Raw genomic sequence first — 20,263 nt, forward strand, 5'->3', positions numbered from 1 at the left:
GCAGTGTGTGGGACCGGTGACGCTGCATTTCCTAAGGGGGATCCTCTCATCTCTGTGTTTCCCTCCCAAGCTGCTGACACACATTCTGCGGGTTTGACGTTGGGCCTTTCTTGATCTTACCAAAAGGTGTGAGTGGAAGGTTCTAGATGGCAACCAGGACTCATTTTTCTTCCCCAAATGGACCTTAACTGGTTTGTTGGCTGAAATATGCAGAGGCTGCCTTTGTCCAGTCAGGACACATGTCAGTCATTGGTGTAATCCTTCAACAAGTCTGTGCAAGTGCTGGCTGTGGCAACCACATCACACCTGTCATGTGGCCAGTGGCAGTTACAGGACGCGTCTGAACTTCAGAGATGCTAACGGGAAAGTAGCCATGCTAAAACTGACAAAATACGTACATTGGTTGGCAACACTGAGGAGCCTGGGAGAAGCTGACATCAGCAGCAGGCTCACTGTCTTTCTCTCCCTGTCTCTCTGCCTCTCCTTCCCTCAGCTTTGCTCACTCGGAGTTATTTTACCTCTCCCTCTGTAGTTGATTGCCTTCATGTGCCAGCAAAGTAACGTCTGGCAGCTCCAGGCTCACTCTAGCTTAGCTCTCTCCTCAGAAAACAAACCTCGGGGAGCCTTGCTTGGGTCACTTACCTGCTTTTAACCAAACACTATCACCAGAGGGATGGGGTACTGGGATTGGACCAGTCTGAAACGTGTATCCAAGCTTGTATTTTAGGATGTGATTGACACCTTCATCAGCTTGGCATGGGATAGAAGAGAGATGGGTCCTCAACAAAGTGACACTGGACAATGGAACAATGTGTATCCACCACAGTGTGTGTGACATGCTCAGCACAGCACTGGGCACATGACAATATGTAGTGAATTGTGGTCACCATTATTGGGTGAGCTTAACAAATGGTTGCTAGTTTTACAGTTATTTTCTTCATTTATTAGTTGATTAATTATTGATTGATCTTGTTTTAGATAAAATATTCAAGCTTTATTAATTTAAAATTAAGATTTGTAAACACATCCCAAGCTACTGAACCTTTATCAATCATGTACTTAGTAAATCATGCCCTTAGTTGGTTGGCTTCATCTACCCTATTGATCAGTTCAGGCCTACCTGAGCATCACTCTGAGTAATGTGAGAGCTCCTTAGTCATGAATGATTATTTCATCTGTCTCTCTTCCCTCTAGAGTACAAAGTCCAGGAGGATAGATGCTCCTGGCTTGTTCAATAATACTGCGTGACTTTACATTTCCCATGATGCCTAGGGTAGGCCCATTTGCTAAAATGAACGTATAAAAACTAAGTGATTTTGTACCCTTTTGGACATGGAGACAGTTGCTCTTGATATAATTTCTGGTCTTGCTTGACTTATGTTTTTCAGGTAGCATATTCAAAACTCAATGCACCTCTTGTGGGGTTGTGGCTGAGAATTACAAGAGTCCAATTTGTGAAGCTTTCGCAGGAAAAGGGTAATTATGCTGTACTATAGAATAAGCGTGTGTTGTTTTCTCTTTTAAATTGAACATAAATGCGAGGAAATGAAACATTAATCTAAGATTTGCATGGATATTTATAAAAAATAGGATCCAATACATTATACCATATTATGAAAGAAATATTTTGCTCTCAATTTATAATATTAAGTGAAAACCACAGGATCTAACTCTATATAGTTTGATCCCAACTTTGTATTGTTTTTTAATCCTCACCCAAGAAATGAGGATATTTTTCCATTGATTTTAGAGAGTGGAAGGGAGGAGGGAAGATGAGAGAGAGAGAGAGAGTAAGGGAAAAGAGAGAGAGGGAGATATTAACATGACAGAGATATATCGATTGGTTGTCTCCCACAGGTGCCCCAGCAGGGTGGGGATCAGACCTGCAACGCAGGTACAAGCCTTTGAGCGCCGGTAATAAGGAATGGAACCTGTGGCCCTCGGTGCTCAGGCCCACACTCTAACCAGAGCATGCCAGTCAGGGCCCAACTTTGTATTTAATATCTCTCTCTCTCTCTCTCTCTCTCTCTCTCTCCCTCTCTCTCTCTCTCCCTCTCTCCCTCTCTCCCTCTCTCCCTCTCTCCCCCTCTTTCCTCGCATGTTGATGTATTTGTGTATAGATGACAGACCTAAAAAGAGCACAGCAAAATTTTCACAGCAATTATCAGAAGTGGTGGGATGATAGGTAGTTGTGATTTCTGTTTAATATCTTTTTGAATTTTTCAACATTTCTATGATGAATGTGTACTATTATTGTAGTTAGGGAAAGAAATTAAGAATAGACTCAGAATACTGAGAAAAATTCTACCTGATCATTTTAAATCAGTATAAAGTATACAAGAAATATATTAACATAATGTCATTGAAGAAGATTCAAATGATAACATATAAAATGTAAGTCATGAAACTCCCCCATTAGCGCATATGGCTGCTCCACCTCCTCCCCACATACAAATTCCCTCTTGAGGTAAAACCACTAGTAATTAGTTGGTGTCCATTCTTTGAGTAGCTCATGTATTAATTAGGAGTTTTGTACCATACCCTGTTATGCAAATATACATACGTATTGGGTTATGTTATTCCTTTGTTCTTTGATGATACTAATGACATTTTCTCTTTTCTAATATTGTTTATTCAGTGCTCCAGAACCCGAAACACAAGATGCCAGAATCCCAGTGGAGAAACTTCCCCGGTGGGTAAAATCTTTAATCTATACTTGGTGTTCCAGGTTGCAAGAAAAGAAAATTAGGAATCAAAATCCAAGTTCATTTGGTGAGATGCTTCTTAAATACTCAAATGTAAATACCAGCCCTGACCTATGAGGCCAAGGGCAGAAATAGAGAGGATGAACCAAACCTGTGGAAAGAAAACTGCTTTTCAATCCTTCTTGCTTTTCATTAGATACTGTCATCTTCATCCTCTTCTTCCTCATCAGTGTTATTAATCCAGGTTTATGGAGACAGTAAAAGGTCTTGCAAAGATGAAATTATAGGACTAAAATGTTGTAGATTTTTTTTAAAACCTAGAAAGATTTTTGTCAAGTTTTCAAAGCCAGATATTAAAATAGCACTTCCATCTCTCTCTCTCCCAATTTTATTTTTGGGAGGCAACCAAAATTTTTGGTGGCCTTGTTTTGGCAAGGCAAAATAAATAAATAAAATAAAATAAAATAAAATAAAATAAAATAAAATAGCACTTCCAAAAGTGTTTCAGCGAGCATTATATCCATGTGATGTTCATAGGCATTGCTTGAAAAAAAGATGTTATGTGCTCAGATCACACTAGATTAAACCAAGTCAGAGTATGATTGCTTTACTGTAGGACTTCTCAGAGCATTTCATATGCTAAAGGACATTGTTACTCTCTAAGAAGTGGTTACAATATGCTAATATTTCACTGGTTTATTTGACCACAGAACCCTTTTTATTTTTCTTAATAAGGCTTTTCATTACTAAATGCTAGTTTCTATATGAAAGAACAGGGAATCCTGAGGGGTTCCTGGGTAGGACATTAATATGATGAAAACTATGTTTGGGGGAGGTTATTTTAGAAGGTAGAATAAAATGACTAAGAGAGAGTGGGGAGGAAATGGTGACAGATTTCTAGTAATTGATACTGGAGAACTTGACTATAGACAGGATCGGAGAGAGGCGAATCTCGGAGAAAATAAAAGGAGGTCATTGATGAAGTTAGGGGATGATTGGGGTGTTTGAGACAAATCTTAGTCCAGTGTGCCCTCCCAGGCCTGGGTCACTGAGCAGAGTCATGCCCATGAGGGTGATGAAGTCACTGTGAAAGAGAAAACTGTTTAAAGATTAGGTCAAGCTTAGCTGAAACACATTTGTCTCTAAATCAACCCAATGCATTCAGACAAAATAGAAACTTTATAAGGCAGTTAAAGTTAGTGCTTCATATTCAGGACAAGCTCCTATGGGCTGGGAGGGCAGGGATGGTGATCAGGGGATGAGGTGACCTATCTGGACAGACTGGATTTGGGGCAGCCCCTGGTCTTCCTCCGACCCACCTGGCAGACCTTCAGGCAAGGTTGAGTTAAGGGTGATGTTTTTACAGGTGTGAAGAGGCAGGGTGCGGGGGCCTGCTGCGACCTTATGTAGTGTGGTTTGGAGAAAACCTGGACTCTGCCATTCTGGAGGAGGTTGACAAAGAGCTGGCCCTCTGTGACTTATGTCTAGTGGTAGGTTTCGTTTTGTGGGGATTGTGGGGATTTTCTGAAACACCAGGACTGGGGTGGAGATTAATGTTGTTCCCTCCCTCCCACTCACCCTCCTTTTCTCCCTCCCTCCCTCCCTCCCTCCCTCCCTCCCTCCTTCCCTCTCTTCCTTCCTTCTTCCCTCCCTCCCTTCCTTTCTCTCTCCCTCCATCCCTTCCTCCCTTCCTACTTTCCTTCCTTCTTTCCTTCTCTTAAGATGTGTTTTGAGAGTTGTGGTGTTCTACATAAAAACTAAAAAATAGTGAATAAGAATTTATCTTAAAATACAAAACATGCAAGACCATGTCTTCGGCTTCTCAAATCCTTTTCTCCCCACAAAAAATATCATAAAAAGAGCATGTTATTGGTTCTAATTTTTAAAATAATACATGCTCATTATTAAATTTAATTGAGAAAACACAAAAAGAAGAAATTAAAAATACGATAATTCTACCATACAAAAATAATCAGTTAGCATTTTAGTATGTTTTCTTCTAGACCTGGGATGAGCAAACTGTGGCCTATGGGCCAAATCTGACCTGCCACCTGTTTTTGTAAATAAAGTTTTATTTGAACATAGCCATGCCCTTTCTTCTTTGTATACTCTATAGTTACTTCCACACTACATTGGCAGAGCTGAATGTTTGCAACAGAGACCATGTGGCCTATAAAACCTTAAAAAAAACAGCACTATTTGGTCTTTTACAGAAAAAAGTTTGCACACCCCTGGTCTAGACCTTTCCACATGAAGATGTACACATATTGATTAAAATTTTTAAAAATGGGTTCATACTCCCAAAACACTAATTAGAAAGAATATATGCACCCTATGTTAATTGCAGCCTTATTTAAAATAGTGAAGATATGGAAGCAACCCCAGTGTCTATCAATAAATGAGTGGATAAGAAAGATGTGGTACATATATACAATGGATTACTACTCAGCCATGAAAAGAATGAAATCTTACCATTTGTGACAGCATTGATGGACCTAGAGGGTATTGTGCTAAGTGAAATAAGTTAGAGAAAAACAAATACCATATGATTTCACTTACATGCGGAATCTAAAGAACAAAATAAATGAAAAAATAAAATTGAAACAGACTTAGAGATACAGAGAACAGACTGATGGTTGCCAAAGGGAGTTGATTAGGGGGCTGGGTGGAAAGGTGAAGGAATGGATAATTACTAATTGGAAGTTACGAAACAGTCCTGGGGATGTAAATTATAGCTTAGGGAATCTAGTCAATAATCTACACTAATAAAAGACAAACACACAAATTGACCATACCTTTGCTACACCTTAAGCCACGCCCACCAGCCAATCAGAGTGACTATATGCAAATTAACCCAACCAAGATGGCGGCTGGCAGCCACGGAGCTGGAGCAAGCAGGAGGCGTGGTTGCCCCAATGATGGAGGAAGCCAAGCTTCCCGTGGTGGCTCTGAGCTCCACTCAGAGCAACAAACTTTCAATTATAGAAGGTAAATAAATCCCAGAATAAATAAAAAAAATAAAGAGAGGCTGGGAGCTTCCGTCGCCAGGGGGGCTTGGCCAGCCTGAAAACGGCTCTCAGCCCCTCACACAGATTGGCCAGGTACCCCAGTGGGGACCCCCAACCTAAAGGGGGTGTAACCAGCCTGCAAACAGCCATCAGCTCCTCACCCAGGCTGGCCAGGCACCCCAGTGGGGACACCCACCCTGAAAGGGGCATGACCAGCCTGCAAACACCCATGAGCCCCTCATCCAGGCTGGCCAGGCACCCCAGCGGGACCCCCACCCTGATCTGGGACACGCTTCAGAGCAAACCAGCCGGCCCACACCCATTCACCAGGCCTCTATCCTATCTAATAAAAGAGAAACATGGTAATTAGCGTATGACCGCTACCCTTCCCATTGGCTAATCAGGGTGATATGCAAATTAACTACCAGCCAAGATGGCGGCCGGCAGCCAGGCAGCTTGAAACTAACATGAGGCTTGCTTGCTTCAGTGACGGAGGAAACCAACGAGGAAACCAACGTTCCCCGCCTGCCTTGCCGGCCTCTGAGCCTGCAGTTTGAAACATTGTAACAAATATAGAAGCTAAACAAAACCCCAGAAACCTCCTTTCAGCAAGCCGGGATCTCAGAGCTGGAGTTATACATTTTTTCGATTATAGAACCGAAACAAACCAGATACTTGCTTTCAGTAGCAGAGGCCTAAGAGCTGGAGCCTCAGAGCTAAAGCTGGCCCAGAATAAAAAAAAGAAAAGAAGAAAAGGAGCAGTTGGGAGCTTCAGCCCTCAGCCCCTCACCCAGACTGGCCAGGCACCCCAGTGGGAACCCCCACCCTGAAGGGTGTGTGGCCAGCTTCAAACAGCCATCATCCCCTCACCCAGGCTGGCCAGGCACCCCAGTGGGGACCCCCAACCTAAAGGGTGTGTGACCAGCTGCAAACAGCCATCATCCCCTCACCCAGGCTGGCCAGGCACCCCAGTGGGGACCCCCACCCTGATCCAGGACATCCTTCAGGGCAAACCAGCCAGCCCCACCCATGTACCGGGCCTCTATCCTATATAGTAAAAGGGTAATATGCCTCCCAGCACCGGGATCAGTGGAGCTGAGAGGCCTCCCGGCACCGGGATCAGCGTGACGGGGCAGCGCCCAAACCCCCTGATCGCCCCGCAGCTCCTCCCTATCCGCCTGCTCTGTTCGTGACAGGGGAAGGCGCCCTAACCTCCTGATCAGCCCTGCTCTGTGCCTGTTACAGGGGAGCTCCCCAACCCCCTGATCGCCCTGCGGCTCTGTGTATGACAGGGTGCGGCGCCCCAACCCCCTGATCGGCCCTGCCCTGTGGGTGATAGAGGGTGGCGCCCCCACCCCCCCACCCCTTGCCCATGGGCCCTGCTCTGTGTGTGATGGGGTAGAGCCATAACCTCCCCATGGGCCCTGCCCTGAGTGTGACAGTGGCGGCGCCCCAACCCCCTGATCCGCCTTGCTCTCTGTGTGACGGGGCGGTGCCCCAACTCCCCTGTTGGCCCTACTCTGTGAGTGACAGGGGGGAGCTCCCCAACCCCCTGATCGAACCTGCTCTGTGCGTGATAGGGGGGAGCACCCAACCCCCCTGATGGGCCCTGCTCTGTGCATGACAGGGTAAGGGGCCCCAACCCCCCGATGGGCCCTGCTCTGTGCGTGACAGGGGGCAGCGCCCCAACCCCCTGATTGGCCCTGCTCTGTGCGTGACAGGGGGTGGCGCCACAACCTCCCCATCGACCCTGCCTTGAGTGTGACGGGGGCGGTGCCCCAACACCCCAATCGTCCCTACCCTGAGCCTGGCTGAGGGTGGCATCGCAACCTCCCGATCCGCCCTGCTCTGTGCATGACAGGGGGCGGTGCCCCAACTCCCCAATTGGCCCTGCTCTGAGCCCGACCAGGGGCTGCACCTAGGGATTGGGCCTGCCCTCTGCCACCTGGGAGCAGGCCTAAGCCAGCAGGTCGTTATCTCCCGAGGGGTCCCAGACTGCGAGAGGGCACAGGCCGGGCTGAGGGACCCCCCTCCCCCCCGAGTGCACAAATTTTTGTGCACCGGGCCTCTAGTCCTATATAATAAAAGGGTAATATGCAAATTGACCCTAACAGCAGAGCGACTGGGAATCACTGGTCACTATGACACACACTGACCACCAGGGGGCAGACGCTCGATGCAGAAGCTGCCCCCTGGTGGTCAGTGCGCTCCCACAGGGGGAGCTCTGCTCAGCCACAAGCCAGGCTGACGACTGCCAGTACAGCAGTGGTGGTGGGAGCCTCTCCTGCCTCCTAAGCAGTGCTAAGGATGTCCGACTGCAGCTTAGGCCTGCTCCCCGCTGGCAAGTGTATATCCCATCTTTGTTTGCAATTTGCATCCCTCCTGGGCTGCCAGAGGGATGTCTGACTGCCAGCTTAGGCCCAATTCCCCGGTGAGCGGGCCTAAGCCAGTAGGTGGTCATCCCCTGAGGGGTCCCAGACTTCAAGAGGGCACAGGCCGGGCTGAGGGCCCCCCCCCCCCGAGTGCACAAATATTTGTGCACCGGGCCTCTAGTCTATAATAATAAAAGCATAATATGCTAATTAGACCTTCCAGACGAAGCTGGGGCAGCAGGGCCAAGGCAGAAGTGGCCGCCACGGCAGCGGGGGCCAAGCCCCTTGCACAAATTTCGTGCATCGGGCCTCCAGTATTGTAATAACTATGTATGATGTTAGGTGGGTACTGGAAATACTGGGGGAAGCACTTTGTAAAGAATATGATAGTTAACTGCTATGCTGTACACCTGAAACCAATATAAAATAATACTGGTGTAAATGGTAATTTAAAAAATTTTTAAATGGGTCCATATATGTTCTTTTCTGAAACTATTTTATTCATGTAGCAATTCACTTAGCATATTCCATGTCAGTACATCATCTTTTAATTGGCTATGCAGTGTTCTGGTGTATGCATTTAACCAATTCTCTATTGTTGGACATTCAGGCTGTTTCAAATTTTGATACTTTAAACAACGTTACAGTGAAATAGCCTTAGACTTAACTCTTTTAAAAAATGTATTGATTAATTTTTAGAGAGAGAGAGAGAGAGAAACATCGATGTGATATTCCACTTTTATTTATGCATTAATTGGTTGCTTCTTTTATGTGTCCTGATGGTGGATTGAACCTGCAATCTTGGCATACCAGGATGATACTGTAACCAACTAAGCTACCTGGCCAGGGCCTCAGACATAACTTTTTTTTTTAATAAATATTTTATTGATTTTTTACAGAGAGGAAGGGAGAGGGATAGAGTTAGAAACATCCATGAGAAAAACATCAATCAGCTGCCTCCTGCACACCCCCTGCTGGGGATGGGCCCGCAACCAAGGTACATGCCCTTGACCAGAATCGAACCTGGGCCCCTTCAGTCTGCAGGCCGACACTCTATCCACTGAGCCAAACCGTTTAGGGCTCAGACATAACTTTTAACATGCTCATCAAATTATTGTCTTAGGACAAATTTTCTAGAAGTGGAATTAACTGGACAAAGGGTAGGGATATTTCAAATTTTCCTTAACATGTCTTTAAAAGCAGAGTCACTTTCTCATGGATGCGTACTCATTCAGCCAGTGTTTACTGAGTTCATCCCGAAGTTGAGTATAGGGTCAGTGGCTAGGTGAAAAAAGCTGGTTTGTAAAATATGTTCTGATCTTCCCATTCCTTCTCCCCAATCACCCTTCTCTACCCCCTCACAAAACCTCAGTACTTGAGTCCTGGCTAAGAAAAAATTCAGAGTGAAGACTCAAATATAAGCAAAAGTTTATTTAGAAAGTCACAGAGGTAGAAGAAGTGAGTCAGGGAAGAAATAAGCCAGCTAGTCTTCCCATTCTTGTAAAGAATGTTTATAAAACTCCTAGAGGCCCAGTACACAAAAATTTGTGCACTCGGGGGGGTCCCTCAGCCCAGCCTGTGCCCTCTCGCAGTTTCGGAACCCTCAGGGGATGACCACCTACTGGCTTAGGCCCGCTCACTGGGGAATTGGGCCTAAGCTGGCAGTCAGATATTGCTGGGGTCCAACCCCAGCAGGTCCAGGGGTCCCCAAAGGTGTGGACGGAGTCGGCGAAGAAGGAATGACACGGAGACAGCGTTCAGTTGATCAGCAGCCTAGCCAGAATCTCTAGCCAAGTTCTGGTCTGGATCTCCAGAGAGGTTCTGCTTCGGATCTCCAGCCAGGTTCTGTGGCCATGTTCCCTCGCTAGGTTCTCCAATCAGGTTCAGTCTGAGATCTCCAGCCAGGTTCGGTCACCAGGTTCTAGTCAGGTTCTCTTGCCAATTTCTGTAGTCAGGTTCAGTCCAGGATCTTTTGCCATGTTCTCTCGCTAGGTTCTGTCTCTAGGTTCTGAGGCCAGTTTCTGTCCAAGATCTTTTGCCATGTTCTCTCCAGCGAAGTTCTTCTGTCTCTAGAGAATGTTCTGTGTAGGTTCTGTGCCTAGGTTCTGAGTGTAGGTTCTGTGTTCTGAGTTCTGTCTTGTTACATCTGTATTTATACCAGTCGATTCAATCCTATCAATCTCTATTACAAAGGTTAGGGCGTTTCTTATCTCCATTCCAGGGAGTAAAGATTATTTAGCTTAAGCATGATTGTTCGTAGTTAAAGTGATTAATTACCCGCCTGGCACTTAGTTGAGGGGTTTTATCCCCTCCCTGACTTCAGGGAAAAATCCCTACCTGGGGAAACAACCTTTCTCAGAGACCTTGGTTAAAACACATAGTGCCAAGAAGGTGAGCAAACATATTAAGAACAGTATGCCATATATGCCAGGTCCCTTGAAACAGCAAGCATGGACCGGCTCCCGGCAAGACATCCCTTGGCAGCCCGGCAGCCCTCAGGGGTTGTCCACTTGCCAGCGGGGAGCAGGCCTAAGCTGCAGTTGGGCATCCTTAGTGCTGCTGAGGAGGCGGGAGAGGCTCCCACCACCACTGCTGTACTGGCAGTCGTCAGCCTGGCTTGTGGCTGAGCAGAGCTCCCCCTATGGGAGTGCACTGACCACCAGGGGGCAGCTTTTGCATTGAGCGCCTGCCCCCTGGTGGTCAGTGTATGTCATAGTGACCAGTGATTCCCAGTCGCTCTGCTGTTAGGGTCAATTTGCATATTACCCTTTTATTATACAGGATAGAGGCCTGGTGAATGGGTGGGGGGCAGCTGGTTTGCCCTGAAGGGTGTTCCAGATCAGGTGGGGGTCCCGCTGGGGTCTCTGGCCAGTGTGGGTAAGGGTCTGAGGGCCATTTTCAGACTGGCCACACCCCTTCAGGCTGGGGGTCCCCGCTTGTTGGGGTCCAGCCCCAGCAGGTCCGGGGGTTCCCAAAGGTGTGGACGGAGTCGGCGAAGAAGGAGTGACACGGAGACAGCGTTCAGTTGATCAGCAGCCTAGCCAGGTTCTCTAGCCAGGTTCTAGCCAGGATCTCCAGGCAGGTTCTGTGTCTTATTGCCTTGTTACATCTGTATTTATACCAGTTGATTTTAGTCTTATCAATTTCTATTCCAAAGGTTAGGGCGTTTCTTATCTCTATTCCAGGGAGTAAAGATTATGTAGCTTAAGAGTGATTGTTCATAGTTAAAGTGATTAACTACCCGCCTGGCACTTAGTTAAGGGGTTTTATTCCCTCCCTAACTTCAGGGAAAAATCCCTACCTAGGGAAACAACCTTTCTCAGAGAGGTGACCTTGGTTAAAACACATAGCACCAAGAAGGGGAGCAAACATATTAAGAATAGTATGCCATATATGCCAGGTCCCTTGAAACATATGCTATGCAGATGTTTCTTCCTTGCAGCGACTGTGTCAAGCAGCAAGGATGGACTGGCTTCCGGCACCGGCTGGAGTGCCTGGCCAGCCTGGGTGAGGGGCTCATGGCTGTTTGCAGGCTGGCCACAGCCCCTTCAGTGTGGGGGTCCCCGCTGGGGTGCCTGGCCAGCCTGGGTGAGGGGCTGATGGCTGTTTGCAGGCTGGCCACAGCCCCTTCAGTGTGGGGGTCCCTGCTGGGGTGCCTGGCCAGCCTGGGTGAGGAGCTGATGGCTGTTTGCAGGCTGGCCACGGCCCCTTCAGGGTGGGGGTCCCTGCTGGGGGGCTTGGCCAGCCTGCAAACAGCCATCAGCCCCTCACCCAGGCTGGCCAGGCACTCCAGTGGGGACCCTCACCCCATAAAGGTGTAGCCAGCCTGGGTGAAGGGCTGATGGCTGTTTGCAGGCTGGCCACAGCCCCTTTAGGGTGGGGGTCCCTGCTGGGGTGCCAGGCCAGCCTGAGTGATGGGCTGAGGGCCGTTTTTAGGCTGGCCACACCCCCTTCAGGTTGGGGGGTCCTGCTAGGTGTTATGGGTTCACTCAGCGAGATAGACCACCGACTCAGAATTCAAATTTAAGAGCCTTTATTAAGCTGGCCAGCTGACTACAGTTACAGCACCCTGCCGAAGCAGAGGCTGAACTGCAGCAATGACTACAGGAATTACAGTACTTTTATTTGCAAAAACCACAAAGTTACAAAGCCTTGTTTACATAATTAGTTCTCAACACAGTATAGCATCATACAGTGACTACCTTCCTATCTATGTGTTCTAGGAACAGAGAGTACAGAGTACCGGGAAGGGGCCATGAGACCATATCTCAAGGCCTGGCCTGATGTCAGTACCTTCCTATCTATGTGTTTTAGGAACAGGCAGCACAGCGCGCCCCGTCTGGCCGAAGTGTCAGATATGCAGCCCAGTACACTGGGGTGCCTGGCCATCCTGGATGAGGGGCTGATGGTTGTTTGCAGGCTTGCCATGGCCCCCAGCCACCCAAGCTCCCAGTGGAAGCTGGCTGGAAGCAGGTATCTGGGATTTATTTATCTTCTATAATTGAAACTTTGTTGCCTTTTGCAGAGGCCACAGCCGGCCAGGGCGGGTGGGAAGCTTGGCTTCCTCCATTGCCCGGACAACCAAGCCTCCTGCTTGCTCCAGCTCTGTGGCTGCCAGCCGCCATCTTGGTTGGGTTAATTTGCATATAATCGCTCTGATTGGCTGGTGGGTGTGGCTTGGGCATAGGGAAGGTATGGTCAATTTGCATGTTCCTCTTTTATTAGGTATCCATAGGGGATAACCTGAAAGAATATCCATCAAAATGTGAGCAGGGGTTATCTTGGGGTAGTAGGATTATGAAGATATGTATTTATTTTATTTCTTTGAGTTATCTAACTTAGAAAAAAAGGATCATGGATTGTTTACATCACTGCAAAGAACAGAAACAAAAACAAAACTAACCTCAAAGGTGATGAGTCATTTCGTTGCCACTTTCTCCATTTGCACAACCCTCCTTTTCATAACACATCTTTCTGAGTTCCAGTGATCAGCCAAAAAGATGCCTCCTAACTCCTGATTTGTCCCTTAAATCCTCTCCATTTATCTCATCCAGCTTAGTTTTCCCCCCACACCTGCAACCACAAACCTGCCTGGGCTTATGTGAGATTTTCTGAAAAAATGTTTCTTCTTGCATAGTGTGGTCATTTGTCTGTTTCCATCTGTTTGCTTTGTAGGTGGGAACTTCCTCCTTGGTTTATCCTGCTGCCATGTTTGCCCCTCAAGTGTCTGCCAGGGGCGTGCCAGTGGCTGAATTTAACATGGAAATCACCCAAGCCACAAACAAATTCAGGTACAGGGATTACCAGGGTGGGAAATGGAAGGCATTGAGCAGGATTGGACATGGTCATCTAAAGACATTTTATCTACTGTTCTGTTCTAATTAAAAAAAAAAAAAGACACACTGAATTTGTGTTTTATTTGGTCTGTCGTTGCTTTTTTGGAAGAACAAAATATTGTTAACTGTAGACTAAGGTGGCTCTGTCTTTTTACAAGGGGTTTGCCATAGGACTTTAATTTTTTCACATTTTGAAAGCTTTCTTTGATTCGTTTGGCTTTGCTTTCATTTGTCTTTTTAAGTCGATTTAGTGATGGCAGGCATTTGGATGTAGGTAAGCTGAATGAATGCTGAGCAGTAAGCCTTGGAGATACCAGCCAGAACTTCTTCCCACTGTTCCCATGGTGAGGCTGCTACACACACGTCTCTGGTCTAATTGCCGAGAATATTTGTACTTGTGGCTTTGTTATGATACTGACTCTGTTTCCCACGTTCGTGTGGAAAGAGGAGATCATCATAGTACGCATTTTTAGCCCATTCATGTCTTCACCTTTTTTCCTTTCTTGTTTCACCCCTGCTTTTTTGTCTTCACTTTTAACTTAGTTTATATTTTATTGTTAGTCTGCTTAATTCCTTTCTAGAATGAGATACAATAGAAAGAACTAAGCATAAATAAATAAAATTCTAAAACACCACTGAAACTCTTGTCATACTTCAGTCAGTGGTTTTCAAACTCGGCTACACATATTTAAAATACTGATGAGTTGGTACCACCCTTGCCATTCTGATATAATATCTTCTCCAGATATATTTTTTAAAATATATTTTATTGATTTTTTACAGAGAGGAAGGGAGAGATATAGAGAGTTAGAAACATCGATGAGAGAGAAACATTGATCAGCCACCTCCTGCACATCTCCCACTGGGGATGTGCCCGCAACCCAGGCACATGCCCTTGACCGGAATCGAACCTGGGACCTTTCAGTCCGCAGGCCGACGCTCTATCCACTGAGCCAAACCGGTTTCGGCATCTTCTCCAGATATTTTTAATCAGCTACAGTGTATCCTCAATCCATAAGTGGTAGGAACTAGAAAGATATCCTTTAAAAAAAATCACTCTCTATGTAAAACTTATACTCTGAAAACTACAGAATGCTAACAAAAGAAGTAAAGAAAACCTAAATATCTATAGAAGGACATCCATGTATATGGATTGGACAACTTAATATTATGAAGGTGGCAATACTCCCCAAATTGATTTGCAGATTCACCCATTCTCTATCAAAATTGCTACTGGCTTCTTTGCTGAACTGACAAGGTGATCCTAAAATTTATGTGAAAATGCAAGGGACCCAAAAAGCCAAAACAAAGAGAAGAATAAAGTTGGAGAACTTATACTTCCCAATTACAAAACTTACTACAAGGTTACAGTTTTCAAGATAGTGGGGTTCTGACATAAGGGTAGACATACAGATCAGTGTAATAGAATTGACAGTCCAGAAAAAAACCCTCACATTTATGGCCAACTGACTTTTGAAAAAGTATGAAGAGAAAGCAGTGATGGAAAGAATAGTCTTTTTAACAAATGGTGCTGGAGCAGCTGGATAGCCACATGCAAAAGATTGGAATTGGACCCCTTTACACCATATACAAAAAATAACTCACAGGGATCAGAGGCCTAAATATAAGAGCTACAAATATATAAAATTCTTAAAAGAAAATGAAGGAGTAAATCTTTGTGACCTCGAGTTTGTCCAAACCTTTTGTATGACATAAAAATCACAGGTAACATAAGAAAAAATGGATAAATTATCGCTTCTAGGCCTTTTGGCTGAGATCAAGTGTGGGAAAATGGATACATTGGACTTTATCAAAATTAAAAACTTCTTTACTTCAATGGACACCATCAATAAAGAGAAAAAGACAACCCACAGAATGGGAGAAAATATTTGCAAGACTAATATTTGATAAGGAATGTGTATCCAGAATATATAAAGAATTCTCACAACTCAATAATAAAAAGACAAGTAGTCCAATTAAAAAGTGGGTCAAAGATTCAAATAGACAGTTTTCCAAATATATACATATGGTCAATAAAAACATTGAAAAGATGCTGAACATCATTAATCATTAGGGAAATGTAAATTAAAAGCCCAAGATACCACTTAACAACCTCTAGTATGGCTCTGCAGAAGTCCCTTCTTATCCACAGGGGATATATTCCACGACCCTCCAGTGGATGCCTGAAATCAGAGATTGCACTGAACCCTATATATACTGTGTTTTTCTATACATACATAGCTATGATAAAGTTTAATTTATAAATTAGGCACAGTAAGAGATTAACAGCAATAACTAATAAAATAGAATACTTACAACAATATATTGTAATAAATGTGATGTGAGTAAAAAAGTATGCAGTTACTCAAAGAAGGGAGTTGTTATGATTCTTTGCAGCTTGTCCTGGGAAAGTATGTTTCCTACTCACTCTTCAGCTGGCTTTATCTATGTCTCTTATTCCCATCTGAGGGATGGCAGGGCTGATTTTCACTGGCCAAGCTCAGTATTACCTTTTCAATGTCAATTGTTATTCTTGGTTTTTGGTTTTTATAGATGGATGTACTGGGAGAACTGGGCTACATAAACCACGAAATGAAAGGAATTTCAGATGGCATGGCCACTCAGATTTTGGACCTCCTTCCAAGTTACATGCTAAAATGCCATAGTAGTATCTTATTTCATTGTCTGTTAACTGACAATTCTATCAGACCCTTTTTCCATTTTATTGAAAGCAAGGATGAAAAGGCCCTATTTGCATAAGGATGTGATATCCAGTCTTTTGTTTTCTTTAATCTACACCAATATTTCAAATGTCTCTTTAGTTAGCACCCGATAGGTTTTCACACTCTGGGCTAAGGCACCATCTAAGATTTGGGGTGAGTGAGGGGTGCAGCTTGCCTTTGTGAAGTGGGGGGAAGGGGAAGTGAAAAGGGGCACTTGAGAGTCACTTTCTTAAGAAGGAGACCACGTGGGATTGAGGATATGGAAATTCCCTGAAAGCTCTCCATGCCTTGGAGGCTATAATTCAGTGGTTCTCAATCTTCCTAATGCCGCGACCCTTTAATACAGTTCCTCATGTTGTGGTGACCCCCAACCATAAAATTATTTTCGTTGCTACTTCATAACTGTAATTTTGCTACTGTTATGAATCGTAATGTAAATATCTGATATGCAGGATGTATTTTCATTGTTCACGACCCACAGGTTGAGAACCGCTGCATAATTCTTGGACAGTCCTCAAGGGACTATGACCACTGTGCTGGGGAGGAGCTTTCTAGCGGCCAGTGTTCAGCGTGCTGAGCGTGGCAGGAGTGGAAATGCCAATGGTCAGGGATGCCCATTAGCGGCACTTTGTGACGTGAACAGTGTTTAAGGGATAAGGCATTAGCGATTTGTGTTGTATCAGAATTGGTAATATGAAGAATTACATTAAGCAAATGCTTTCTTCATTTTCAATTGTGCTCAATGGGTTTTCTTATTAATAATATACTACAAAACCCTGCTATTTTTCTGCCCTAAGTATTTTCTCTTGAAGGACGCAGAAATCATTGATTTTTCTTCCTTCTCTTTGCTTTTTCTTTTTTCTTTTCTTTTTTTCTCCTTTCTGACTACAAGTCAGAGCTCTTTGCGAAAGGTATGGTTTGAGAGGCTGTTGGCGCAGCTAAAATCCTGTGGTCTGTACGGTGCATGAAGTTATTTTTCTCTTTCCTTAGTACATATGAATGCTGTTTTTGTGTGTGTGTGTGTGTGTGTGTGTGTGTGTGTGTGTGTGTGTGTTTAAAATATATTTTATTGATTTTTTTACAGAGAGGAAGGGAGAGAGATAGAGAGTTAGAAACATCAATGAGAGAGAAACATCGATTAGCCGCCTCCTGCACACCTCCTACCGGTGATGTGCCCGCAACCCAGGTACATGCCTTTGACTAGAATCGAACCTGGGACCTTTCAGTCCACAGGCCGATGCTCTATCCACTGAGCCAAACCGGTTTCGGCCATATGAATGCTGTTTTAAAGTAGTATGTAGATATCATAAAACTTAAAACTTTCATTATGGCCCTGGCCCTGTAGCTCAGTTGGTTAGAAAGTCATCCCAGTTCACCAAGGTTTTGGGTTCAATCTTTTGTCAGGGCACATACAAGAAGCAACCAATGAATGCATGAATAAGTGGAACAACATATCAGTGTTTATCTCCCCCCTCCCCTCCCTCTCTCTCTCTTTCTCTCAAACCAACTAAAAATAACCTTTTATGAGTTTGGCAATATAATCATGAAATACAATTTACAATCATATCTCCCCCTGCTCTTTAAAATAAAATTCTTATTTATACCACGTAAAATCTAGGCATTTCCTTTCCTAAAATTTTCTTGATCACAAGGACCAACCATGGTGAAATGTCTATATCTTGAGTTGTCAGAAACTAGATGAAAGAAGTGGGCACAAAAGCTCATAATGACACATTTGTGAGAATTTGGATTTTCCTCTGGGTAAAATTAAGAAATGTGTGACTTGCTGAAGTAGTATGTTGGTTTCGCTCCTAACTGCTGTGTTTGTCCTTCTGTTTCAGGTTTCATTTCCAGGGGCTCTGTGGTAGGACCCTTCCTGAAGCCCTGGCTCCTCATGAAACAGAGACAGTTTCTTAATTGTCCTGGGAAGGAAGAGATTATAGTACATCTAAGTACCAGGCCACAGACAGAAGACACACAGTCTTGTGGATGGGAGCTGAATATTGGAAGATCTAAAAATAGTCTCTGATTTCCTGGCTGGGATCCAACCTGTTGATAAGTGGTAGGGGCCTTGGAGGTAACTGTAGCAAATATAGGTACAAGAAGTCAGAGAGCTGTAAAGTTAATGCATGTTATTTGGTTTGAACTTAAACATAACATACCTCTGATCCTCTGATGTGTTTGATTGATTATTGAGGGGGGGAAATTCTAATTAGATTGTCTTAAAATGTAATTATCCCAATCGTATTTTTGCTATTTGTCAAAGATAGAAGTAGAAAGGTAAAACATTGCTATTTCTGATTTTTATACAAATTTTGATGGAAAATAAAATCACTCTCTACAGGAGGTAATATATGGTATACAGCTGTGACCCTGAGAGATATCTTTATTGAGGATTTTTTCTTTCTGTGTTTACCTTGTTTGGCTGCTTTACCTCAAAATATGTGGGATAGCTTAGAACAGGAACTCAAGAAGGAAAAGTAGCAACAAGGTAGAAAATCAGGATGAGGCCCCCACCCCAAAATGACACAAATATATAGATTCCAAAGGTATTCACAACTGACTAAAATGTAGTAATAGCCTTTTTAAAAAACATGTTTTTACTGATTTCAGATAGAGGAAGGGAGAGGGAGAGAGATAGAAATATGAATTGGCTGCCTCCTGCATGTCTCCTACTGAGGGACATGTACCCTGACCCAGAATGGAACCTGTGCCCTTCTGGTGTATGAGATGACGCGCAACCAACTAAGACACAGGCTGGGCAGTACTAGCCTTCTTAGCAGCCAAGGAGGAAAGGGAGAGGTGATGGTTGACTATTTCTTGATATTATAAACACAGAAGCATATAGGCCCTTCAGGGTCTGCCAAGCTTTCCCAGACACTGAATTCTGAAGGGAGTGTTTTCCATAGGACTTTACCTCAGAGTAAAGTAGCAAGAACACAGTTCTCACCTCAAGCCCCACACCTAATATAGTACCTAGGGCCCGTAGAATGCCTGCTTGCTCTCAGGCAAGCATCAGAAGCCTGACTGGGAGCAGTGGCCTTAAGTAAACGTGTAGGAAGGTCATACATAACAATGGCCCTTGGATCAGCTGGCCCCCTGGGTGATTACACAGTCTCATCCCCTCAGCCCCTTACAAGAATTGATTTAATGTTACATCCTTGGCTTTTGTGGAAATAGATGACAAGACACTATCATACAAAACTTTGTACTGCATTTGCAAGTCATCTATATATATAATACCCTAATATGCAAATAGACCGAACGGCTGAACAATGGAACAACAGAACAACTGGTCGCTATGACGTGCACTGACCACCAGGGGGCGCACACAGAACTTGGCAGCCCTCTGCAGCAGGTGGCAGAGCATGGAACATGGTGGGCATCGGCCACGGTGGGATGGTGGAGCAGGTGAGTGGGGTCGCCAGACCAAGGCAGGGTGCCAGTTGCTGTCATTGGGGTGAGCCTCTGATGGTTACTGAAAATTCTTTGCTCCTGTGTGCCGTGGTCCCACCCCAGCACTCACACCTGCTGCCAGAGCCACCGCTCGCACCCGCTGCCTGCACCCGGCGCCACCCGATCGCTCATCCTGTCAGCGGTGCGAGCAGCAGCTGCTGGCCCCGATCACCCCTCAGGGCCAGCCTTTAGGGTTCACTTCACACGAGTGGCTCAAGGCATATATATTGAAGGGACTTGTGATACTTACAATGTAGTTTTTGCACATAAAATACCGTTGTTCTCTTTCAATAGGTTTGTTGTTGGGCTTCTCCGTTACTTGAAACGTTCCCCTAGTGTTAGCAATGATGGGAATCAGCATGCTGTCTCAGTCTGATTATATTTTTAATCTCTATCTGCCCAAGGCCCAGATATTTCAGTACAGCTCTTTGCAACTCCTCTCAAATTGGGCCTTTGGTACCAGCAGCTTTGTGTGTGTGTGTTATCGTTTGTGTTCACGTTTTGGTTTTATTAGAGAAAATGAAAGGAGAATTGAAAAAAAAAAGTGAGGTAGAAATTATTTAATTCAATTTAGTATTATTGAATGTCTTCCACATAATAGGCATTAGAAATATAATTAGTAAGACGTGGGCCTTGCCCTCAAGGACTTGACAGAATGTTGGG

General features: G+C 44.8%; 1 protein-coding gene across 7 annotated transcripts in view; it reads left to right on the forward strand.

The window, feature by feature from the left end:
- The window catches only part of SIRT5 (sirtuin 5), a 42,619-nt gene extending 24,111 nt beyond the window's left edge, over positions 1–18,508 (forward strand). For 6 of the 7 annotated variants that reach the window (XM_059688660.1, XM_059688656.1, XM_059688658.1 and 3 more), the window contains 5 exons: positions 1,389–1,476; positions 2,639–2,692; positions 4,072–4,195; positions 13,261–13,376; positions 17,986–18,508. In XM_059688660.1, coding sequence (XP_059544643.1) covers positions 1,389–1,476; positions 2,639–2,692; positions 4,072–4,195; positions 13,261–13,376; positions 17,986–18,061 — 458 coding nt within the window. In that variant the 3' untranslated portion in view covers positions 18,062–18,508. The remainder of the gene's footprint in view (positions 1–1,388; positions 1,477–2,638; positions 2,693–4,071; positions 4,196–13,260; positions 13,377–17,985) is intronic. The other variant, XM_059688661.1, reaches the window with a different exon arrangement.
- Positions 18,509–20,263: the final 1,755 nt, after the last annotated feature.

The sequence above is a fragment of the Myotis daubentonii genome, chromosome 3, assembly GCF_963259705.1.
Source record: "Myotis daubentonii chromosome 3, mMyoDau2.1, whole genome shotgun sequence".
Lineage (NCBI taxonomy): Eukaryota > Metazoa > Chordata > Mammalia > Chiroptera > Vespertilionidae > Myotis > Myotis daubentonii.